General features: G+C 54.1%; 2 protein-coding genes across 5 annotated transcripts in view; one reads left to right on the top strand and one right to left on the bottom strand.

The window, feature by feature from the left end:
• The first annotated feature begins 1,043 nt into the window (after nt 1-1,043).
• The window catches only part of CCR8 (C-C motif chemokine receptor 8), a 133,302-nt gene continuing 109,315 nt past the window's right edge, over nt 1,044-25,030 (top strand). For both annotated transcript variants that reach the window (XM_027523772.1, XM_027523771.1), the window contains exons 1-2: nt 1,044-1,160; nt 2,637-2,768. The gene's annotated coding sequence lies outside the window, so the exon portion shown is untranslated. The remainder of the gene's footprint in view (nt 1,161-2,636; nt 2,769-25,030) is intronic.
• XIRP1 (xin actin binding repeat containing 1) lies at nt 7,120-16,348 on the bottom strand. 3 transcript variants are annotated; one of them, XM_027523767.1, is made up of 3 exons: nt 16,201-16,348; nt 9,907-13,252; nt 7,120-9,524 (listed from the first exon to the last, which is right to left on the bottom strand). In XM_027523767.1, the coding sequence occupies exons 2-3, from the start codon at nt 13,246-13,248 to the stop codon at nt 9,516-9,518; spliced, it is 3,351 nt and encodes a 1,116-aa protein (XP_027379568.1). In that variant the 5' UTR covers nt 13,249-13,252; nt 16,201-16,348; the 3' UTR covers nt 7,120-9,515. The 3 variants fall into 3 exon arrangements, with proteins under 3 accessions (XP_027379568.1, XP_027379566.1, XP_027379567.1); XM_027523765.1 differs by having other exon boundaries at nt 7,120-13,252; XM_027523766.1 differs by having other exon boundaries at nt 7,120-13,249.

Here is a 25,030-nt window from a genome sequence, read left to right as displayed (position 1 = left end):
AACTGGAGCACAGTGTCCAGGGCCAGCTCCTGCAAGAGGAAATTCATTTCTGTACCATCTACGGAGATGTGCAGTGAACCAGGGCCCTAGGTTCATTCAGGAGCGGAGTGGGCGGGATCTTAATGAATCCAGTGAATCTCTGCCCTCCCACGTGGAGTTGACAGATATGACGTGAGATAATTTACTTACTGGAAAACACAAGTATACTAAGGGCCACAATAGTAACATCTGTGATGGTTTAAAAACATGGCTGCAGATTCTTTCACACTTATCAAAAGAAGGAATGTAATACCTCTCGCCTCTAATATGGGCCGGTTTTAATGACCTGTCTTGAGCAAACTGTGGAAGAAGTGATACTGTACGATTTCCAAGGTAAGTCAGTAGGTGACAGAGCTACTGTACGCTCAACTGTTAGGTCGAAGGACATTTTCATTTAAAATTCTGATCCGATTGCCAGGTTGTTCTCCACTTCTCTCCCGTCCTTCCACCCCCGCCTCCCACCCCCAACAGTGGATAAATACTCCTTTTGGATCAGTATACTGTTTCAGTTGCCATTTCTTTACTACGGGAGAAGTGAAGCATCTTTTTCCTTGGAACATCGCCTGGGGTCAGAAGACCCAGCTGGAGACAAGAGCGGGACTCAGCGGAGCCAGGCGGCCCCGCCGACAACACCCACGGCTCCACTCACTTCCCCAGCTCCTCTGTTTTTCGGCGCTTTCCTTCCTCCCCCACAATATTCAGATTCCTGGAACCAGGCTCGGTGACCTCACGGCGGTGACTTCACATCCGGGACCTTCTGGGAATTCTCAGCAGCACTTTTTCGTTAGAAAACTAACGAGGGAGGAGGAAGGGGGTGCGTCCGGGGAGGGACGCCGGAGCTCCGGGGGAAGGAGGGAGGGAGCCGCGCAGAGGCCTCTTCCTCCTTCCGGTCGGGGGTGGGTGGGGCTGGCAGCGGCGTGCGGCAGGGCTGCCGCCGGCGAGACCTGAGGCCCCGCCCCCTGCCTCTCACTCCCCCGCCCCGAGAAGGGCGCGCGCGCCTCCCACGGGACGTGGATCCCGGCGCTTGTCGCTACAGGTTTGGGACCCGGGGCCCCAAGCTGATCCTCTGCCACTTTTCTTCCGAAGTTAGGTCAACGTCTTACTTGGCAGCCCTGCCACAGGTGGGGAGCGGGTAGCTTCATGGGGGAAAAAATTGTGTGTGTGTCGCTGACTGGCAGGTACCAGTGGGGGCGGGGTACGGGAAACGCAACAAATCCAAAGTTTACAGTGGCGTTTTCTAAGCTACAAAACTGCATAAGGTTGAGAGGTCAGAGAAGGACAACCTCCGTGGCTTTTGTTTCCTTGAAGGGGTTGCCTCAGAGCTGAGTCTTCAATACAAAGCTATCCAGAAATGACAGGAGGGCGAAATGAGGGGGGCTGCTTCTCTTCCATTAAAAAAAAAATTTTTTTTTTTTAGAATATATTTTACAACTGTGGTGGTTAAAGATGAAGATACTAATGTTATATATTAAACTGTTCTCTATAACTTCAAAGTTGTTTTTTTCCTTCTGATTCTGAAAGAAATTAGAATATTTTCATGGACCCCTCAAGTATTGTGGGCCTGAGGCTCCATCCATGCCTGCTGTGCCCATTGGGTAAGCTAGCCCTGGACAAAGGCCGGGCAGCATGACAAAGCCTGGATAGAACATTAAAGGACCTGGAAGGTCTGATTCTCTTGGGGAAATGAGAGAGGCTATAAACACAGGTGGCAGCTGCACAAGAAGGGCCTTGAATGACCTGAGGAGTGTGGATTTTATGGTGGAGGTGGTGAGGAGCCACTGATGGGCCTGACTGGAGGGTTGACCCTGGGATAGGACTGGAGGTGGGCTGGCTGTTGCCTTAATGACATCCAAACTTTTGCTGAGCCACAGTTGAGATGGAAGGAGGGGAAGGGGAAGCCACAGATTGATGTGAGGGCGCTGGGACCTGGAGAAGCCTGGGCTGACTTCTTTGGGTCATCCCTCATGGAAAGGAGAAAGCAAGAGGAGATACTGTACTGGTTCCAGGACTTCAGAAAGATCAAATGAAAAGTCCTTCACCAGCCACGAAGCAGGGAACCTACCTTAATAGATGTTTAGGGGGCTTCAGGGCCACCTCTTGCCCAGATCTCCGCGGTGGTTCCTACTAGCTATTCCATCCGCCTCTCTCCTGCGCAAGGCACCTCTCCAAAGCTCCATTCCCATTGGGCTGTTTTCCTGCTCCCCATGGGCCAGAGGACAAAACCACAGTCCTCACCTGGGCATTTCCAGAGTTCAGAATGAGAAAAAACAGACTGGGTTTTCAACACCCCTACAGTAGATCAGTGTTCCAGAATCTCATTTGGCTACATGTTTCTCAGTCTCCAATAACTGCCCTTTCTCTCCCACCCTCCACTCCCTGCCAGAAAACAAAAAACAAACCAAAAGCTATGCTTGACTCCCGCCTTCCAATGCAAACACTGGTCTTCCTCCAGAGCAGGCCAGGCCAAAATCAAGGGCCGGGACGGGAACTATAAGGGAGAAGAACTGGGCTCGAATGACTCATTGAAAGACAAGTCTTCATTTATTCACCATAAACCATGGATTGAGCTCCTACTATGTGCTTTTGTACCACTCTAGATACTGGAGATACAAAAATAAACAAAGAAGTGGTTGGCATGGAGATGATACTCCAGGGGAGGAAGACTTGGCTGTGGAGATGGCACTTTCCAAAGACGATCACGTAGAATATTACCTCTTCCTCATCAAAAGGTACTAATAACCCTTCTATTCAGTCTAGGCAGACTTGTGACTCATCTGTAACCAACAGAATGCAGCCCAAGTGATTTTGTGTGACTTCTGTGGCCAGATCATAAAAGGTGATGCAACTTCTACCTTGTTAGTTGGGACACATGCCTTCGGAAACTTGAAATAAAATGCAGGAAATCCAGCCATTCTGAGAATGCCATACTTTGAGGAGGCCCAGGCCACATGGAGAGGCCATGCATATGTGGTTTGTCTGACATCCCAGCTGAGGTCCCGGCCAAGTAGCCAGCATCAATTGCCAGGCATTTGAGTGAGAGAGTTTTCAGACCCTAACTGTCCAATTACCCCCAGCCTTAGACTGAGGCTAAGTTGAGGCCCCACACATCATAGCAGAGAGACAAGCCATGTCCAGTGTGTTCTATCCAAATTGCTGACCCACAGAATTCATGAGCATCATAAAATGGTTTTTTAGACCACTAAACTTGGGGTGGTTTGCTCTGCAGGAATAGTATCCAGAACACTGACATTAAACAAGCAAATATGTGAACAAAGATAATTTTATATTGTAATAGGTCCTCAGGAAAACAAAACTAACTCAGCATGTTAACTTGGAGGAAGGCCTCTATAGATGGGGAAAGGGGGCGGGATAAGTGGGGGAGGCAAGGGAGGTATAGATCAAGAAAGGTCTTTTTGGAGAGACATTTGAACTGGAATGTGAGTGAGAAAGAGCCCAACCACTAAAGATCTGGGAGAAGAGACTTCTGAGCAAAGGATACAGCAGATGCAAAGGCCCTGAGACAGGAATCAGCTTGGTGTGTTCTGTGAAACCCAGGAAAGCCAGTGTAACTAAGGGAGATGTGGGTGAGGAGGAGAGTAGGGCAAAGAAGTTGGAGAGGAAGCTTGAGAAGCAAGTCATTCTGGTCTTAGAGGCCGCTGAGAGGAGTTAGATTTCAGACTGAGCGAGCTGAAAGCTTGCAGAGGGTATTATACAGGAGTGACTTGGTCTGGTAAATTCTTGATAAGGGCTTTAGGTGCCAGGTAGATGACAGTCTGTAAAGACAGGGCAAAGGGAAGACCACTTGGGAGGCTATGGCAGTGGTTCAGTAAAGCGGGGATGGATGGTGGCCTGGGACAGGATGATAGCGGTGAAGATGAGGACTGTTGGGTAAACTCGGAACAGAGGCAGTGACAGAGTAATGAGAAGGGAGGAGGCGCCCGGCCGGCAGGAAGGTCCCGGGCGGGGCTGCGACGTGGGTGAGGACCGGAACCCGCATCCTTCTGGAATCCGGGAGGGAGGCTCTGAGCTGGGGCTGGCCAGGACGGCGCGTACTGGCGTCCGGCGTCTGCCGCGCGGAGCCTGCCCCTGGCTGCGCGCCTGCCTGCCGGGTGTTTCCCAGCAACGGCTACAGCCACCCAAAACGTTCCGAACCCAGCGGCCCGGGTGATGTCATCGTCACCTTGGAGACAGCGGCTGGGAACACGCCCCCTCCAGGCACGGGGCGGAGTCTGGGCACCCACGCTCCTCTTCAGAGCCCCACCCCCTCTCGGGCAGGAAGGGAAGGTGGTGCTTCGGGCTCCGCTGCAGGTGGGATGGGAGGTGTGCAGGGCCCTGGGCGAGTAGCTGCTGGTTTTCTTGGTGCGCGCTGCCACCAGTGTGCTCACCACCTACCCAACAACCTCTCCGGTCTCTTCCTCGTAGGCCGCCCCCTTTAGCTGTTAGGACTTGGCTCTTCATGTCCTTCAGGTCACTTCCTCAGAGATGCCTTCCCCAACCACACAAGCTAAAGTAACTGCCAACCTTCTTGTGGGCTACTTGTTTTATTTCCTTTGCTCCCTTCTAAAATTACCTTCTCTGTTTGTAATATGTCTTCCCATAAGATCAAGGATAAATTCTACCATGTTCATCTGTATTCCCTGGAAGGAATCTGGCATGAATTAAGTGCTCAATAAATGTTAGTTGGATGAGTCAGTGAATTCGCTCAATCATTTCATCTCACACATGGGTGCATTTATTCGACATTTGTTCAGTGCCTTCTAGGCACTCGTGATAAGCAGTAAGGATACTGAGATAAACAAGACAGGGACTCCACCTGGAGGTGAGAAAAAGAGATAGATTAAAACAAATAATTATAATATGAAAAGTGAACTTCCTTGAATTCCAGACACTGGGCCTATCTCCAAGCACTTTATGCATATTAATTCACTTAATCTTCACAATAGTAAGCACTATAATCGTCCCCACTTAACAAATGAGAACACTGAGAACAGGCATGCCTTAAGCTGAGACCAACAGAGGGCAGTGGAGGGAAACGTGGTAAAGGGGGGTTATAGTAAGATGTGTAGCCAGCCCAGGTAGGTAGATTTGCTGTCTTAATTGCTCACAAACACCAGTCTTCCAGGTGGCAGGCTGCTTCCAGCTCAGAGCTCTGCTGCCGCAGGGGAACACCTGTCAGTGGGGCAGGCAATGATGAATCTGGGAGGGGTGTGGAGGACTGAGCCCTGGGTGGTAAGATGAGAGCCCACCTGTTCAATAAAAGCAAACTGTGGACAAGTTCCTACCTAACCTTGTTGGGGGCAGGGTGTGTGTGTGTACGTATGTATGTATGTAGGGGTGGACAATTGTTGATAAAGCCCCTTCCTGTTCAGAAGGGTAAACTCAATATTCAAAAAACTAAGATCATGGCATCTAGTCCCATAGCTTCATGGTAAATAGAAGGGGGAAAAGTGGAAGCAGTGACAGATTTTGTTTTCTTGGGCTCCAAAATCGCTACGACTGTGACTGCAGGCACGAAATTTAAAAAACACTTCCCTCTTGAAACAAAAGCTATGACAAACCTGGACAGTGTATTAAAAAGCAGGAATATCACTTTGCCGATAAAGGTCTGTATAGCCAAAGCTATGGTTTTTCCAGTAGTCATGTACATCTGTACATGTGAGAGTTGGACCATAAAGAAGGCTAAGTGCTGAAAAATTGATGCTTTTGAACGGTGGTGTTGGAGAAGACTTGAGAGTCCCTTGGACTGCAAGATCAAACCAGTCAATTCTAGAGGAAATCTACCCTGAATATTCATTGGAAAGACTGATGCTGAAGTTGAAACTCCAATATTTTGGCCACCTGATGCGAAGAGCTGACTCATTGGAAAAGACCCTGATTCTGGGAAAGACTGAAGGCAGGAGGAGAAGGGGACGGCAGAGGATGAGATGGTTAGAAAGCATCACTGACTCAGCGGCCATGAATTTGAGCAAACTCTGGGAGATAGAGAAGGGCAGGAAAACCTGGCATGCTGCAATCCATGGAGTCACGAAGAGTTGGACACAACTGAGCAACAACATACCAAAGGGTATTTAGGAGATGCAGAAATTATACTCACTCCCACCTCTGGGTTTTTGCGTGTGCTCATCCGCCTAACTGGCACTCCCCACCCCTGCCCATTGCCCGGTAATTGGCTTTTTGTTACTAAGATCTCAGTTGAAAACTCTTTTTCCCCCCTTGGGGAGATCTGCCTTGGCTACACTCTCTAAGGCAATCGCCTGTCGCTGTCACGTGACATGTTTTATAATTCCTACCACACAGTGGGAGAGTGGCCTAGCCTGTCGCTGTCACGTGACATGTTTTATAATTCCTACCGCACAGTGGGGGAGTGGCCTAGCCTGTCGCTGTCACGTGACATGTTTTATAATTCCTACCCCACAGTGGGAGAGTGGCCTAGTCAGGTACGTCACCCTTATTCCTCATCTGATATTTCCTATTTATTCATAGTCTCCCTGCCTTCTCATTCGAGAGTCAGTTCCTTGAATGTGATGGAGTCTGATGATCCCATTAGGCCTTACCTCTGGGTCCATGCTGCCCAGAACAGGTCTGGCATGCAGTAGTTGCTCAGTGCTGTTTGAAAGTATGGAAAGGGTCCTTTACCAGATCTTCCTGGCTTTCCAGGCTGGTCTGTGCCCGCCCCTTCCCAGGAACCTCTGCACATTGTGCCTGGTCTGACCCGGAGGAAGTGACCCAGCAGTCTTGGCCATTGGAGTTCTCCTGGCTTGTGGCCCTCCCTCCTTCCTGGGCCTGACTGGGCCATTCTTCCACTCTCGGCAGATTCCACTCCAGGGAGATGTCCAAGAACCTCTAGGTGGGGAAGCCAGAGGTGTGGGGCCAGCAGTGTATGTATGTGTGGGGGCGTGGGAGTAAGGAGAGTGGGGGATGGGTGGCCCTCGCTGGTTCCCAGCCAAGATGGTAGAAGAAGGGGGTGGCTTTTCTGAGCCTTCCAACACTGCTGCTTGCAGGAAAACAGGGCAGCTAGAGATGTGGCTGCTTTTCCCCTGGAGTGAGAACCCAGACTCTGTGTACAGACAGACACGGAGAGAAGGGAATAAAACTTTGGTTTATTAGACTGTATCCTTCTTCTTTGGGGTACAAAGTGAGAGGCTGTGGGGGTGGAGAGAATCTTTGGCTTCTAGGGACATTGGTGATCGTAGACTTTGTCTGTGTGAAATTTGTGCTGCCAGGATGACCCGCTGAATGAGGGAGGTGCTGATGACGGGGCCCTTCTGGGGCCCATCAACATGTAACAGAGACCAATCCGGCTGGCCCTGTCTTCTCTAGGAATTAAAGAGCAGAAGGCTGAGAACATTTGACTCGTATTAAAGAAATAAAGATTGAAAAAGTGGAAGGTCGCTCAGGGGGCTCAATCGCAGGCAGTGGCATGCAGACTCACTTGTGTTGGCGTGCGGGCCAGACCTGTGTGAGAAGCGTGTGTTTCTGTACACATTATATGCTCCACAAGCAGCCACAAGCCCCCATTCTGTTGCTGGGCTTGGGCTACTCCGGAGGGCTTCTTCCCTACCATCCCCCCCTGCCTTTTGCAAGAACCTGGCCCATGGATGCTACTGATGAAAGGGAAACTGCCCCTGGATCTCAGAACATGCCCTTTCTTTTTGGTTCTTTCTCCGTGCGTGCAGGAGGTGAGCACCCACCTCCGTCCCGGGTCCCTGGAGGTGGGTGGAAGACTGTGGTGGCAGATGGAGGGGCTCACTGCGCAGTTGGTGTGGGGTGGCCACAGGGCACACGCAGCATCTCAGCTTCTGCCAGGCCGGTGCTGAGCCCAGTCTGGCTGTGCAGAAACTGCCTCATCAAGGGGGAAGTGTGGTGCCCGAGGTGGGGGCCTGGGCCCCTGGGTGGCTCGGCGGGCTCAGTGACCGTGGTGGGGGACACGAGCGCTGTGGTCCTGCACTGGCCCACCCTCTCAGTCCCTGCTCCTGTGGCTCCATCGTGCCGGGAGCCACCCGGCGCTGTCTGCGGCTCCAGAGCACTCTTCTGCCTGGTGGGCAGGGCGCTGGCTGCAGCAGGGCCAGGTGGTGGCGGTCCAGAGAGCTGGGGGGCCTCTTTCTCTCCAGCCTTGTGCCAGATATCTTTCTGGTGGGGCTGAGTCTGGCATTCATCCTGCGTGAAATGTGCCCTCTTCACAGAGATCTCAGGGTTGCCCCTGGGGCTGGCCTCCTCCGGAAGCTTCCTTGTGGCCGACTCCATGGAGATAAAGGTTGGGGAGGAGGGTGACTCCCTGCTGAGAGGTAACGCTTGGGGAAGGTGCGAGTCTTCTCTCAAGGCCTCCAGCTTCCTGGTGGAAGGGGTGGCCGGGGCTGCTTGGCTTCCGGCCTCTGAGTGATTTCTGACCTTGGCTTGACTCTGGACCTCAGTATGGCTTGTAACCTCAGTTTGGCTCTTGACTAGAGTTTGACTTTTGACCTCCTGGCCTGAGCAGTTGGGCCTGACTCTCCCGCTGTCTGTGACACTGATCTCTTGAGCACTGTGTTCCTTTGGGGGTCCCTGGGAATGGCCCCTGGTGTTAGTCCCAGTCTGGAGGCTAGACATGGAGCTGAGTGCCTTGTGCACAGCCTCCTCGATGTCCAGCAGCCTGGCCAGGGTCTGTTCCTTCAGCCGGGCCACTTCTGTGCTAACCCTCGTCAGCTCCCCAAAGGCCTGCTCCACCGAGGCCTCAGGCTTGTGGGGGGTAGCGGGAGCCGGAGGGGCTCCTGGTAGCTGGGGCACAGCCTCAAAGAGCCTCTGCAGCGCCTGCACGTCCACAGTGCTTTCGGCCTCCTTCTCCAGAGCTTGCACCTGGCTCAGGAGGCCCTGGAGCTCTTGCTGGCCTCCCTGCAGAATCTCAGGGCTCTTGGGGGCCCCTTGCTGGGAACTGTCCGAGCACTTCTCTCCTGTGAGGCTAGGGCCCTGCTGCAGTGAGATGGGGTGGCTGCTGAGAGCTGAGAGCCTGAGGGGGTCAGGGCTGTGGTTGTTGCTGCCTATCGCCTGGCTCTTGGTGGGGCTGGGGGCCACGGTGCTGGGGCCATGCTGGGGGCTGGGCTGGCTCTGTCCAGCAGGGCCCTGGGGTAGAGATACTCGGCCCTGGTCTGCAGCGATGGAGACCCTGTGTGGCCGAGGGTCGTGGTTGGCTGTAGCAGTCTCACCTTGTTTGTGTTTCCCTTGCCCCCCCTCCTCAGCGGCGCTGTGAGCCAGGGCTGCGGGCTTGGACAGCCAGCGAGGAAGGGGGAGCTGGCTTAAGTGTGCAGGTTTGGGGGGCAGCTGGGGCTTTTTTCTCAGGTGTGTGGGAGGCTCCGGTTTCAGGGTCTTTGTCTGTGGCTGCCCAGGGCTTTTCTGGCCAGCAGGGCTGTTGTGGGAGTGGAGAAGGGGGTCTTGCGTGGGCTTGGAAGTCTGCCGGATGGAATTCTCATCATGCCTGGGTTGGGCTGGGAAGTCCGGTCCCGTCACAGAAGCTGGGAGAGGAGGAGGAGGAGGAACAGAGGCGTTACGAGAGTGCAGACTGGCACCTGCCGCCCGAGGCTCAGAGGCCCGAGTGTGGTGGGCTAAGGCAGCCTTCAGGGTGGTCTCTGCAGCTTGGAGGCCCCCTGGGCCGAGTCCTGCCATCACCTTCTCTGGAGGCTCCCAGGCCTTCTGTGTGTGGCCCCCCAGCTCCTCTTGCCCGGGCCCGAGACTCTGACCCAGGCCTTCCAGGAGTGGAAAGGGTCCTTGCCCAGATGGCCAGACAGCCCCGGGTAGGTCAAAGGTCCTGGCGGGATGAGCAGTGTAGATGCCATCCTGAATAGTCACCCACCCCCCAGATAGCCCTCCAGGCAGTGCTTTCTGTTCCCCACTGACCTTGCTGGGGGCTGCTGGGATCCTGGGGTTGCCTCCCGCCAGAGGCTTGCTGTTGCTCTGGGCAGTCCCTGCGGCCGGTGCTTGCGGAAGCCCATCCTGGGTGGGCAGAGAGGCGGCCCCAGGGGTGGGGCCCGGCTTGTGCTTGCTCCGAGCTTGCTGCTGCAGGCTTTGGGCTTGGGCTGTTGGCGTCCTTCGACTCTGCATAGTGACCTGGAGGGCTGGAAACCTAGGTCCTGGGGGCATAGTCATGGCTCCCTCTGACTTTCCTAAAGCTGCCGTCCCTTTCTGCCCAGTGCACCTGCTTTCCTGCTTTTCTTCCCCAGCCAGAGAGACTGCCTTTCCAGCGGCCTGTGGGGCGCAGGGGGTGGCCCCCGGCCCTCTCAGATGCCCCATCCCCTTGCCAGGGTCCAGTGGGGGAACGTGGATGATGCTTTCAGCTGGGGGCAGCTTCTGGGCCCCCTTGCTGGCCGGCACTGGACTTGAGTCAGCCGGCGGCTCCCACCGCAGATTGTGCAGGCCACTCAGGTCTCCTTTGTTTATGCAGCCGGCCAGCAGCTGCACACTGCTCCTTTCGGGGGCCCTGCTGGCTAGCCAGGGTTGCAGGGAGTAGGCGGTCAGCGCCACCAGGCCCCGCTCTGTCTCCTGCATCACCAGCCCCGTCCTCCCCGCCGAGGTCCCGAGGCCACAAGCCAGCAACTGCTGGAACTCAGGGTCCATGTCTTCGATGCTCCCGCTGCTGCCTGGCGCTGGCAGCTTCAGCGGCTTGAGGTGAAGCTGGCCCGCGGGGTCCTCCTGCACCAGCAGCCCCTGCTGGTCCACGTCTGCCCGGCGCAGCACTTGGCGGACAATCCTGGGGAGTTCCCCAGACACCAGCTCCTCCTTCCGAACATGGGGGCTGTCCTGCCCTGGGCATGGGAGCACGTACCTGGCGAGGCAGAGCTCCCCTGGCCCTCGGGCCTCCATGAGGATGCCTCCATGGTGCAGGACGCCAGGCGTGGCATGCAGCGTCCGCAGGGTCCCCTCGGCCGCAGTCTCTTGCCTCTCCGGCACCCCCTTGCCCGAGGGACCCACGGGCTGCTCTTCCTGGAGGTTGCCCCCTCGGATGCTCTCAGCTGCCAGGGAGCCCATGGGGCAGTTCTCAAAGAGCCAGGTGAACTTGTGCACTGAGCCCGCTGATATGGGCTCAGGGATTTCCCTGGGTCCCTGGTCTTCTCTCTTGCCTGCCTCCAGAGCCTGGAAAACCTCCTTCTGACGAGACACCTGCCCCGAGGGGATGTCCACTCTGCTGCAGTACCGCACGGGCCCCCTTCCGCAGGGGTGGCCCGCGGCCTGCAGAGGCTCAGTTTCAAAGACGTGTCTCTCCGTCTGTCTTTCCCCAGCCTGGACCTGGCTCACCTCAAGGTGCTGCTCCTTGGAGCCTTCAGGCCAGTCCGGGGATTGGGGCGCGAACATCCAGGTGCACGACCGTGCCTTGCTTGTGAGGTCTGTGACCTCTGACCCCTGCCTCTCGGCCAGCTCACTCATCGGGCACGTCTCGAACAACCAGCGGATGGTCTGCACGTCACCCTTGTGGGGTATTTCGGGCTGAGGGCCTCCCTGAGGCTTTCCTTCTTCTTCCTCTCGTTCCTGCTGCTCCCGTTGGTGGATTACCTCCAGGGGCTGTGTCTCAAAGAGCCACCGGGTAGTGCCCACATCTCCAGCCACCACTTCCTGCTGGGTGATACCCCGCACCACATCGACGGTACTGGGGCTTCGGCCTAGTCGGTCTAGGGGCTGTGTCTCAAACATCCACTTGTAACCCTGCACGTCACCTCCGACTACCTGTTCTCTGCTGACGGAGGTCAGGGCATGGAGGTGACCTTTGCCATCCTGCATGGCGTACACTGGGGACCCTGTGTCCTGGGACTGCCCGGCAGAATCAGTTCCTTCTGCTCTGCATATGCTCCCAGGGGCCAAAGCTTCCCCCTGCCCGATACTGTCCAGGGGAAGGGTCTCAAAAAGGTTCTTGAAGGTCTTCACATCTCCCTTCACCCCATCCCTCTGGGGGGCACCCTGAGAGAGGGTTGGTGCTGAGGGGTCAGCATTGGATAGATGCTCGTTTGTGAACCTCTCGCCCTCCTGGGGACCCACCCGCTGGAGATGACCCACTTGGACATTGTCTCTGAGGGTGTCCAGGGGCTTCGTCTCAAACAGCCACAGGGTGGAGCGGACGTCACCGGGGACCACTGCCTCTTTGGGTGGGGCCTCTGCTCCGGCCTCCTCTTCCCCCTTGAGAGTGTCTAATGCTCGGGTCTCAAACAGACGCCGCTGCTGCTGAACATCCGGACCAGGAGGGATAAGGTCCGGGGATGGCTGGAAGTCCTGCTCATCCACTAAGATCTCCCGGATCGCATCCAGGGGCTGTGTCTCAAAGATCCAGCGAGTCGCGCTGACATCAGGCCGGGCTGCCTCCTCCAGGGAGATCCCCCGGATCACCCGCACCTGGCTGGGGTCCCGGTTGATGGCATCCAGAGGCTTGGTCTCGAAGAGCCAACGGCCAGACCTCACTGCGTTGCTTTGGATCTCCTCCCGGTAGGCGGCCTTGACCTCGTGGATGGCGCCCTCTGAGTCCTGGATGGCACACAGCGGCTCTGTTTGGAATAGCTTCACTGTCTTCTTCACATCGCCTTTCAGCTCCTGGATCTCTGAGCGCAGCTCCAAGGGGCTCTGCTCCTGGGTGGAGGGGCGGGAGCCAAGGCGGTCCAGTGGCCGTGTCTCAAAGAGCATCCTGGTACCCTGGACGTCTCCACTGGCTGCAGGCTCCCTCACTGTAGCCTCTGATGCTTCAGCACGAACTGTCAGCGCATCCAGCGGCTTTGTCTCAAACAGCTGGCGGGCTGCACGCACGTCCCCTCCAGATGGCCGAGGTCCAGCCGGCTCCTGGTTTATACTATTAGCAAAGGAGCCTTCCTCAAACTTGCGGGAGGTGGCCTGGACGTTGCCACCAGGCACGGACTCCTTGGCAGGTGGCTTCTCATGGTCCCCAATGGCATCGAGCCGCCAGTTCTCAAAGATCCAGCGCATGCATTGGACATCACCCTCGGTGGGCTCCTCGGAACCCAGGACCTCAGCCAAGTCTTCGGCCACGGCCTCAGCCAGATTCTTGCGGAGCTCAGGGTGGATGTGCTTGTAGAGGCGGCGGAGCTCGCTGGCTTGCCGCTGCTGGTGGAACTTGGAGAAGGACTCCTTGGGTGGCGGCGGTGGTAGATCCTCCAGGGCAGGTGGTGGAGGGAGGGGCAGGTCCTCTGTAGCTGCCATCGGGATGGTTGGGGTGGGGGCCATCTGCGTCTGGGCATTGGCCATCCTTCTGAAGAGAGGGGGCAGAGATGAGGATGGGGTTGGGGGATTTCAGTGGGGTGGGGGTTGGTCATAGAGTAGCCCTAGGTGGCATGTGCTTAGAAACCACCCCTCTCCCTTTCCAGACCTCCCCGGGGTCTCACCCCGCTACCTGAGTGGTTGGTCTGTGACTAGTTTTGAATTTAAGGCATATGGAGCCATCCATCATGTGGGTCCCTGCTCCAGAATCACCTGGGTTGTCACAGAGCCAGGAGGGCACTACAGGCTTTGAAACTCCGTCTTCCAGTTAAGGGGTGCCCAACCCGGCAGTGGGAAAACTGTTCCTGTCCTGTCCCATCCTTGCCTGCTTTTGCCAAAATCAGTTTTTCCCTAGTAGACTCCCAGGTGAGTGGCCTGGGGGAATTCTGATTTAAGGGATCCCAGCCAGGGAGAAGCAGATCCCTAAACTGGTGACTGGGCTTCCCTGTTGGCTCAGACGGTAAAGCATCTGCTTGCAATGAGAGAGACCTAGGTTTGATCCCTGGATTGGGAAGATCCCCTGGAGGAGGGCTTGGCAACCCACTCCAGTATTCTTGCCTGGAGAATCCCATGGACAGCGGAGCCTGGCGTGCTACAGTCCATGGGATCGCAAAGGTTTGGACATGGACACGACTAAGTGACTAGCACACCAACTGGTGACTATTTCTCATGGAGACAAATAGTTGTCAGTCACGTTTCCTTTCTCACCACCAGAGGGCGCACTTGTCCCTTTCACTGGGGGCTGTCCAGCCTTTAGCTTTTGGCTCTCCGTTCTCAGGCCAGGGAGGCAAAGCAGGGGCTGGCAGCTCTAGCTGCAGCAGAAGCAGTAAGGCTGAGAGAGTGTTCACCAGTTGTCTCCCAGTTAGGCAGAACTCAATTCTGAATCCTAACTAGGGGTTTTCTGAGCTAGGGGGACCTCTAGGATCTTCTGGCCCAACCAGTCTTGATTAAAGATGAGGAAACTGAGGTCCAGAGTCAGATCTCGGCGAATGAGGCGCAAGCAGTGCTGGATCGGGGTTTCTAAACACTTTAGGTAGGAAGTGTGACGCTTTCTCAGTGGCTGTGGTGGCCCTCTGTTTCCCAGCAGACACCCCAGGAGGGGAGGCGGTGAGACTGAGGGCCTTCCTGCAGCGATAGCCTCACCCCTTGCTCACGGACCCCGTGCCCAACTGTGTGCAGCACGAACCTCCTGTGCATGCCTTCTTTCTCCCTCTTCATGCCCATCAGCTTCCGCCAAGGCACTGCCCCCCACGGCCCTGGCCCACCGCTCAAGCCCTTCTCTGGCCTCTGGCCTCACTGTCTTATCTGTCTCGTGACAGGTGTGCTAACAGTCCCCAGAGGCCAGTAGGGAAAGAATGAGAAGCACGTCCCCCCCTCACTGCCCCTGACCCACAGCTCTGCTCCACGCTCTGTGCTAAATATAGCCAAGGACCTGGCCTCCACACAGCGGCCCTGGGCCGGGGAGAGGTCAGGCTCAGCCAGTGGGACCCTGGGAGCCTGACCCGCCTCGGCTCCTTCTCTGCCCTGGGCTCCCTGATCCTGCCTCCTGAGCTGGCGTTTGGCCCCTGGCTGCGGGATGACCAGTGCTAGAACCGTGTTCTGGCCACAGGGACCTGGGGGTGGGGGAAGGGCTTCCGTCTCTCAACTACCTCAGAAGGGGGGAGACTAAGCCCTGCTTGTCCCACTCACACCCCAGCCTGTCCTCTGAAGACATCCAAGGAGTAGGCCCTCTAAAGTCGGCAGTCCAAGTCTCATCACACACTTCCTTTAGCCTGAGTTCTCATGAGGACCCCCTGCCAAATGCAAAGGGGACCTTGATGGTCCCCACGTCCTCCCTGTTCTGTCACCAGTGTGGCCTGAGCAGATGGCAGGTATGGGCCACCAGCTCCACCCCACCTCCACCGCCTCCCCCAGGAATCTCCAGAATCCCTGCTGTGGTCACATGTGATCAGAATCAGAGTCCAGAGGGGGCAGAGCTGAGGACCCGCCGAGGTCACTGAGCCCAATCCCCTCATTGTTCGGAAGGGGAAACCGGCCCCCAGAGGGGAAGGAGCTGACCCTGGTGGCTCCACCACGCGGTTACAAGGTCTTCCCACCTCGTTTCTCAAGGATGGGGACCAGGCGGGGTGAAGGCCGAATTCAGAACTGGTGCCAGACTTTGGGTAAGGCCTGAACCCTAGGGGTGCCCCTGAGCTTGGCCTCCCATGACTGGGCCAGCCGCTCCGGGTGACCCCCGCTTTTGCCTCCAAGTCTGCTCTTTCTTGGCCCAGACCCCTTCACACATCTCTATACTTGGGCAGTATACTCTAGCACTCAGACCTGGTCACCCCAGCTTTACCCCCCAGATCTTCCTTAAGGGCTTCCCTACTGGGCAAGTTGATGGCCCACATCACACCCAGGCCCTAGGCCATGTGGGGTGCCGGGCTCAGGCCAGCCCTGGGGAGACATTCCTGAGCCAGCTATGCCAAGACTTCTACCCACAGCAGCTGGGCACGGGGCTTGTCCTGGCAGCATAGTCAGGCCCCCTTGTCCTCCCCCGCCTCTTCTGTCCAGACACTGGGCCTAGCTGGGGCTCCTTGGAAAGAAAGCCTTAAGCCTGAGGAGCTCCGTACCTGATTTTAAAAATCACAACTCCAGACCACCTCCTCCAGGCTGTTTCTGGATTACGCCAGACTGGCTGGGACCTGCCCCTCGGTAGGCCTCCGGCCTGTGGCAGCCACTCTGAGCGCTACCATGGGGCTCACGGTAACTCTCTGGCAACTTCCTTGTAGGATCTTTATATCAGAACCCTCCACTCACCCGCTCCAGGTGTGTGGCCCCACCTTCCTCCCCTCACTCAGAGCTTCCACTAATACACGCTGCCCTGAGAGGGGCCAGAGGGGGTCCTGGCCTGGAGCACCAGCCCCATTGGTGTGGAGAGAAAAGGAGCGGGTTTCTCACCTGCGGGTTCTGCCTGGCTGTTGGGGTTTGGGGTCTTCGGCAGGTGAGGCCTGCGGCTCTGTCGGTTCCTCTTGTTTGGGCTGCTCTCGCTCTGCTGGCTCCGTCGGACGCCTTCTCGCTGCCCTAGCTCGGGGTCTGTGTCCCCTGCCAGCCTCAGCAGCTGCCTTTATCTGGCTGGTTAGGGGGTGGGCCGAGGTGGGGGCAGTGGGGGAGGCTAAGGTCAGAGTATGAAGTGGTTCAGTTATTTTTAGGGCTCTGGAAGTTACTCTCCATCTCGGGCATCAGTTACATGTCCTTTCTGCTAGGGAGGGGAAGAGGAGTGAGTGGGGGAGAGCTTCATTCATCCAAGTCTCCTCTGAGGATTGGGGTCAGTGACTCAGCTGTGGTGTGGGGTGCGGACATCCCAGACTATTCTGAGGGAATGAATAAGGAGGAGCATCTGACACCTGGTCAACTTGGCCCCCCATCCTGTGAGCCCCCACGTCTCTACCCCAGCCTCTGACTATGTCTGACGTGTGGCGTGTGCCCATCCTGCCAGGAGACTGGAGGCCCCCTGAGGGCAGGCCTAGGCCCTTGCTCCTCATTTCCCAGCCCGGATACCCCTGAGAGTAAGGCCCTTCTTCTCCCCACTCCTGCGCTAGACCTTTCCCCTGTCTCTTCCATCCCTCCCCGCATCCCACCGCACAGGTATATACAGCCCTGAGTGCACGCAGCTGGGTTTGGGGGAAGACATATTCCAGGCCCCGGTTCTTCACCGGGTCCGGGATTGTCAGAGGATTCCCCAGCATGGTCTGCGGTGTTCACAGCAGATTATCTGGGTCTTGTTTACTGTCAGGCTCTCGCCTCTGACTCAGGGCCCAGGCTTTCTGGGAACGGAGGAGAGGGGAGGGGCAGCACGCGGGGAGCTGACTCGGGGGTTATTTCTGACCCGGAGTCATCAGCTTCCCGTCACAGAAGGAGTATGTGTGTATGTTTGTGTGTGGAGGTCACGGCTGCCCCTCCTTGGCTGCCCAGAGCCCAAGGGCCTTAGTAGGCTCCAGAGATCCTGGCATTTAGGCTGGGAAGGGCAGTGTGGCGAGGGGCATCAGGAGACCACGCAGAGCACAAATGACTGAGGCATTTTGCCCAGGTTCCATGTCGAAGTTGTGTTCCGCTAGCTGGCAGAACAGGGTCTTTCTTCTGACATCCTGGGTGCCCTCTGGTGCCAGGAAGTGATGCCAGGCACTGCTCACTCTTTTCCATTGAGTCAGCGTCAGGCAGGCAGCATTGGCCTGGGGTGAGAAGAGGGGCGTCGGGGAGCCCTCCTCCCTGGCCTCCTCTGATTCCCGCCTTTTTGCCCTTTCCTGCCCTAGCATGTATTTCCCGGATCCTGTCTCCCTGGGAAGGCAGGAATATACCCATCCTCTCGGGCCAAGGGAAGAGGAGCCTTAGTGCCTACCCTCTGGAGTGGTTTTGAGACTTGAATGAATTCACATATTAGAGGGTTTTGTGAGAGTGCTTAGCACATGGCCTGTGTTATACAAGGGCCTGATATACAGGTTATTACATACAAAAGAAAAGGAACGTGCCTGTGTGGAATCCACTTGTGCATTCACTGCAACTATGATAAACTCATGGTAGAAATTTCTCAGGCCTGGTTTGTTTTTATCTAATACAATTGTACTGCCTGATACAACTTCCACTAACCACATGAGACTATTTAAATAGGTTAAAATGAAACAAAATGAAAAATTGTGTTCCTGCATCCCATTAGCCACATTTTAAGTGCTCCATGGAGCAGAGTGCAAAATGTTTCCATCATTGTGGAAAGGTCTCTGATAGCACTATCATAGACACTGAAAATCTCATCGAGAATGGTATTTCCTTCTTTGCCTTGGCTCCAAGGACACTCTGAGCTAAATGTTTAGACTTTCAGCAGGTAGACGCTGTGGGTTGCATCCTGTGTCACGGGGGTAAACAACTGTCCCTGTTGCCCGTCTCTGAGGGGTTTCCCAGAACAGGGGACTTTCAGTTTTAAAACTTGGAAAGTTCGAAGAAAAACAGGCTGAGCTGGTCACCCTCTGTGTAATGTAACAAAATCACATCAAGGTGTCAGTGATAAGGCCATTAAGGCAGTGGTCAGGCATTATTTATCAGAGTATCTTTGGTGGTGGGGATGCTGGGCAGTTATCTTTTTAAAAGCCCCCTCAAATCATTTTGGGAAGGAGGCTGAGAGTAAATGGTTATCCTGAGGTCGAATGGCTGTGCTGGTTAATTGACCTGTCAGAAGGCAGAAGGGCTGGGAGGGAGTGAAGAGGGAAGGCCTCGTTTTCTCAGTGATTACAACCTGGCCCACCCCCCACTGCTTCTGGAGCTTAGTGTTTCCTGGTCTTGAGGGCACATTCCCCTGTCAGTCCATCCCTCTTCAGTGGGGCTCTGCTGAAGTTGGGGATTAGTCAGAAGCCCGTGCCTGTCTCCCAGGAAAACGAGTACTCTGGCAGAGCTCAGAGTGAGCAGCTGGCGGTAGACTCACCTGATGTTTCAGGAGAGGCAGGACCCAGGAAAAGTTCAGAGCCAGGCTGCCTACCTGAGTTTGAATCCTGTCTGTGACACTTACTAGCTGTGTGACGTTGGCAAGTTACTCACCCTGTCTGTTCGTCAGTTCCCTCATCTATAACTTGGGCATACTAATAGTGTATACCTCAAAAGGTTGCTGGGAGGAATATACATCTGTTACACACACACACCACATTTGGTACAGTGCCCAGCATATGTAAACTCAACTGATGAGTAAGCTCAATACGTTCTCCCCTGGATCCCCACCACCGGCAACTTTCCCTGGTCCCAGATCCCAGTGTATGCTCTGGGTCCGAAGGCGAGTGTCCTTCAAAGCCCTGGCTGGCAGTCCTGGCCTCCCTCCAGCTGGGAAGCAGACATGGGTGTCAAGGGACAGCTCTGGGCCGGCCAGGGTGTGTTTGTTCCAGGGCTGTAGGACAGGTCAGCTCAGCCTCTTGACAAAATCCTCTGAACCTGCAGAAGCGACTTTCTGCGCTGCTCGGGGGGCAGCTCAAAGGTGGACAGATTTGAGGGGAGAGTGTCCGCCTCCTGCCGTGGGAGTCCGGTGGCCGTGCCACGAGGGTCGTGTGGGCCCTGGTGTCAGACTGCTCTCACCAGCCTGTCTTCCTATTTCTATGACCTCTGAGAATCTGCCTGCTTTCTGTATTCTAGTGTGTTAGTTTGGGATCTTCCAATAGCAGAGTCCAAGAAGAGCATTTGGGTGCAAGTGGTTTCACTGGGAGGGGAGGAAGGGGGTGAGGGGCTAAAGTGAGGAGGAGAAGGAAAGCAGATTATTTCTGTGGACAGCTGGGGCTGGATCCCGCTGGAGACTTCGGGAGCTGGTGTGGAACACACCTCACCCGGGCAGGGTAAGGGAGCTGGGGTATGCATCCACCCTCCTCACCCCGCTGGATGAGGATTGGTCCCAGAAGCACTGGCTCCCGCAGATTCCCCGTCTCCCCCTCAGGCAGAGAGATCCAAGTGATTGAGGCTAGGACCCAGTGAGCCTGTACGGGGACTGCCCACTGAGGCTGCTGGTGACCCCAGGGAGGCGTGAGGGATCCAGGGGCGCTGGCAACATCTGCTGCGTTAACTTCTCCCACCTGTGAGTTGAGCACCTATGTCACAGGGCTGTTTTGAAGATTTAGACCAGTACACTGTCCAGTGGAAGGGCTTCCCAGGTGGCACTGGTGATAGAATCCTCCTGCCAATGCAGGAGATGCCAGGCACACTGGCTCAATCCCTGGGTTGGGAAGATCCCCTGGAGGAGGAAATGGCAACTCCAGTTGCCATTCTTGCCTGGGAAATCCCATGGACAGAGGAGCCTGGAGGGTTACAGCCCATGGGGCCACAGAGTCAGACACAGCTGAACACAAGAACAGTTATATGTATGTATACATCCAGGAGAAAAACAGTGTAAGCCCCACAGAACATTTAAAATGTTCTGGTAGCCACACTGTGAAAAGCAAAAAGTGGCATTAATTTTAAAAATATATTTTATTTCACTCAAGTTTCTAAAATATTATATGTACATATATCAATAAAAGTTGTTAATGAGATACTTTTACATTCTTTATTTTGAATAGAGTATTCAAAATCCAGTGTGTACTTTTTTCTTCTAAATAGACTTTTTTTGGAAACTTTTCTTTAGGTTTGCATTGAAATTGAGCAGAAAGTAGAGTTCTGATATACCCTTTGCCTCTAGATAAATGCACAGCCTCCTCCGCTATCAGGATCTCCCACCAGATGGTACATCTATTACAATCGATGAACCTGCATTGACACATCATTGTCACTCAAAGTTCGTAGTTTATGTTAGGGTTCATTCTCGGTATTGGACATTCTGTGGGCTTGGACAAATGTATAATGACGTGTATCCATCATTATGGAATCATTCAGTGTTACTTCACTGCCCTAAAAGTCCTCTATGCTTGCTCTTCCTATTCCTCCCTTCCTCCTCTCTAACTACTGGCAACCATTGATCATTTTACCGTTTGCATAGTTTTGCCTTTTTAAAAACGGCATATAGTTAGACACATATAGTACATAGCCTTTTTGAATTGTCTTCTTTCACTTAGTAATATGCACTTAAGGTTCTTCAATGACTCTTCAGGGCTCGATAACTCGTTTGTTTTCAGAGTTAAATAATCATTCATTGTCTGGATGTACCACAGTTTCACTGATTCACCTCCTGAAGGATGTTTGGTTGCTTTGAAGTTTTCGCAGTTATGGACACAGTTGCAATAAACATCTGTGTGTAGGTTTTTGTGTAGATGTAAGTTCTTAGCTCCCCTGGGTAAATACCACGGAGTGTACTTGGTGGATAGAGCGGTAAGAGTGTGTTTAGTGTTTTACGATGCAGCCCAACGGTCTTCCAAAGCGGCTGCACCAGTTTTGCCTCCCACCAGCATGAATGAGAGTTCATGTTGCTCTGCATCCTTGCCAACATTTGGTGTTGTCAGTGTTGTGGATTTTGGCCATTTTAGGAGGCATGCAGCGATATCTCGTTGTTGTTTTAATTTGCATTTTCCTGATGATACATGACGTGGATCACCATTTCATATGCTTATTTGCCATCTGTGTGTCTTCTTTGATGAAATGGCTGTCAAGGTCTTTGACTCATTTTTGAAATGGGGTTGTTTGTTTTCTTACTGTTGAGTTTGAAGAGTTCTTTGCATATTTTTATGCAAACAGTCTTTATCTGTTATGCCTTTTGCAAATGTTTTCTCTCAGACTGTGGCTTGTCTTCTGACTCTCTTGACATTGCCTGTCACACAGCAGAAGTTTTTAATTTTGATTCTGTCACCAACCCACATGAGCCTGGAACAGAAGTTTGGTGTCGTTTCCAGATGGAGACTAGTTTCAGCCTTAGGGTTCCCTGAGGCCAGCCCTCCTGTGGCCGACTTCTGACCTCCAGAACTGTAGGCTAACAAATGGGTATTGTTTAAGCCACAGTTTGTTATATTTTGCTAATGGTTACAAAAAGCTGAGAGAATGGAAACTGGAGCAGATGAGGGAGCCAGGGCTGGAGACCATGTCTGTTTACTTGCGGCATCGCCCTGTCAGCCCAGAGCTTGGCCCAAACATTCTCTACCAAGCGGCTAGGGGATCCTAGGCATCTGTGTTCAGCCCCCAGGTCACCGCCAGAGAGCCTCCCAGCATCTCTGAAGCAAGAAATCCTACTGAGGGAAAAATCAGAGCAGGAAGAGCACCTAGTCTTTCCTTCCTCCCATTTTGCACGTGGGGACTTTGAGGAGAGCCTGACGCTGTGGAGCGAAAGGAGCCGATCTCACAGCCCTTTGGAAGCCCAGCTCTGCCACTTGCCAGCTCTGTAACCTCAGACAAGTTCTGTCGATGCTCCGTGCCTCGGTTTCCCTGTCTGTACAGTGGGGGTGGGGTGCTTCAGACACAGGCAGATGACAGAAGAGTATTTGAGGCAGAGGAAGAGAGCGGGCAGAGGGTGGAGGCTGGTCTCGGGTGGCAGATGGGGCCGAGTTGTAGGTGCCAGGCAAGTTTGGGCCCTAAGGAACAGGGTTTTCGCCAAAGCAGTTTGTATCTCAGGAGGCTGGTGACAAAGGCCCGTCATAGCAACCCAGGCTCTGAATGGCAAAGTTCTTGGTGGTTGCAGTGGGGAGGGGCTGGTCTGAGGGACGCTGAGGGTGTAGCATAGACAAAACCTAAAAGATCTGAAAGATGCCTGAGTGCCTGCATGGTTTGAGGGAACAGACTGACAGCTATTCAGTGAACTCAGCCATGAGGAAAGGAAGCACTCAGGGGTGGACCCCAGACGTCTGGCTTGGGGAAGTGAGTGAGTAGGGATGCCAAGCTGAGCTATGGGAGTGAGGAGGGAAGGATGGGGTGGTGGGCAGAGCATGGAGGCCACAGTTGACTTTGGACAAGGTGAGCATGAGGTGCAGGATCTCCAGACAGAGCCCATCTTCAGGGCCCGGATGATCTGGTCTAGAGCTGGGAGAGAAGACTGGGCTGGCAACAGACCTGATGGCCCATTTGTGTGCAGGTGAAAACTGAGGCTGCAAGGGAGATGACCTCCCAGGGCTCTGTGAGGAGAAGTGGGCTCAGGGCAGCCCTGGGGAAGACGGACTGCAGAGCGGCAGCAGAGGAGAAGCAGCAGCCAGGGAGACAGGGGCAAGTCCAGACAGGAGTGAGTCATGGGAGATGTTGAGAGAAGAAAGTACTTGAGGAGGGAAGAGACTGACTGTGTCTAGTGCTGCAGAGAGAAGGAAGGGAAGGGGCTTCTGGGGTCCACAAGGGGGCCCTTGAGGACTTTGATCAGAGCAGCCACCATGCGGGGGAGGAAGCCGCGCTAGGCTTTGGAGGGCTGAGGGCTGGCTCGGGGTGAACATGTCTAGACCAGGGAGAGAGGATTCTGGTAAATAACTCCCCCAGTCCTCATGAATCTTACTGGTCAGATGGGCATCAATATAGGAGTCAGGGCTGCTGTTAAAACCCAAACCAATCAGCCATCACAAAAGCACCCTGTAAACTGAGGTATGGGTGCATTCTTCCAAAAGGCACGTGGGGAAATGGAACGCTGTAAATGGTTGGCAATACCCGCAGTGACCAGAAGGTGGCAGCACCTCACCAAGTGACAGTTCATTTCACACGTCCAAGCCCTGCATTTCATCATTTCATTTATTTATTCTGCAAGAATTTTTTTTCCCTCACAACTGCTATGTACTGGGTTCTGGGCTAACACTGAAGAATCTATCTATGTAGATGATCTCACAGAGCCTGCATTTTAGTTAAAGAGTCAGATGACACAGATAAGTGAATTATCCTGATAACTGATCATCTCTCTTTATCAACAAAGCTTTATGTTCTCCAGGTTGCAGGATAAACGTTCTAGAATGTGTGAGGACTGAATATATTCAGTCCTCATATATTCCTTCCTCTTTGAACAATAGGTACTGAGTAGAACTTGAGTTCATATACTGGGTCCTCCACTCTGGGATGAGTTTACTTATTCACGGGACAGATTGAACATATTTTCCAAAGACGGTTGGTCCATTGTCCCCCGTCCCTTGTGAACTCCTTATACTGTGAATGTGGCGTTCCTCCAGTTGAGAAGAAGCGGTCTCTGTGTCATCCCCTAGTGGAAGGGTACATTGTGACTTCTGAGGCTGGGTCATGAAAGACAATCCAGCTTCCACCTGTATCTCTTCTCCTGACTTGCTTCTGAACTTAGTCTGGAAGGGTCAGAACACTTGCTGGGCAGGCAGGGGAGTGAGGTGGCGGGGGGGTGCCCTGCAGGCTGCCTGGCTCAGCATGGGAAGTCAGTGGAAGGGAAGTGTGGCTGGCTTCTTCAGTATTCCCTCCTCTTGCTTTCAGTCCTCTTTGCCCTTCACCCTCTCATGATGTCACCCCAGCCTCATTTAGGGTGAGGGGAGGAGAGGGAGGAGAGAGAAAGGGGCAGAGAGGGTGTTGGTGGTGCCCTCTGGGGGGCTGTGAGATGCCCAGATGCTGCCTCTTCCTCTTGCGGGGGGCTCGGCATTGGAGACGCCCCCTGAGGGCGCAGCATGCCCTGACCAGGGCGAAGTGCCTCAGGTGGGCCCTTTGTGCGCCTCCCTCTGCCCTGCCAGTGGTGGGGCTCGCAGTGGGCCTGAGTGGCCGCCTCACATGTGCACCCCAGTCAGCTCCAGGGAGCTCGGTCATGCTTCCTTGAAGCCCTCCTGTCAGACTTGAGGCAGGAGAAGGGAAAACCCTTTCCTTTAAGAAACCATCTTTCCAGTTTCACTCCTGGTCCCAGGCCCCCGCCTGCTAGCAGGTGATGGGCTAAAGGTCAGGAACCAGTTTGGTTGCCATTCTTCTGCACATCTTACACTTCACTCCTGACTGTGGGGCACTTGTTTTTCTTACCTCCTGGGCTTTGCCCAAAATCTTGAGATAGAAAATGCCCTTTGAAGAATTCTATTACATGAAGAATAGTTTTGCACCTGTAGATATTCAAAATGCACCTCAATCACAATGAAGATTATTCTAAAATAATCTTTTATTTTATTATGTTTATATTATCTTATTTATATTGTATTTATATATTATATTCATTTATTTTATCTATAATTTTAGCTTAAGCTAAAAACATCTGAAGAAGCAGCCGCCACAGGGATAAACTTTATCTCAACTTCTTTTGTAGATTTAAGCAGGACCTCCTAGAAAATACAGTTGCTATAAATCCTCTCTGGCAGGTTTACAGCCAGAAGGGAGACTAACCACTATCACAGGGATGAGTGACTGCTTAAACAAGCTTTATCTGGAACTGTCGTGCCTTCCATTT

This window comes from Bos indicus x Bos taurus, chromosome 22 (genome assembly GCF_003369695.1).
Source record: "Bos indicus x Bos taurus breed Angus x Brahman F1 hybrid chromosome 22, Bos_hybrid_MaternalHap_v2.0, whole genome shotgun sequence".
In the NCBI taxonomy this organism is placed as follows: Eukaryota; Metazoa; Chordata; class Mammalia; order Artiodactyla; family Bovidae; genus Bos; species Bos indicus x Bos taurus.
The sequence above is the reverse complement of the archived record's forward strand: the minus strand, read 5'-3'. Positions and strand labels throughout refer to the sequence as shown.

Bases quoted from the DNA above. Each gene is read 5' to 3' on its own strand.
- XIRP1 (XM_027523765.1), bottom strand. From the start codon at position 13,248: ATGGCCAATGCCCAGACGCAGATGGCCCCCACCCCAACCATCCCGATG.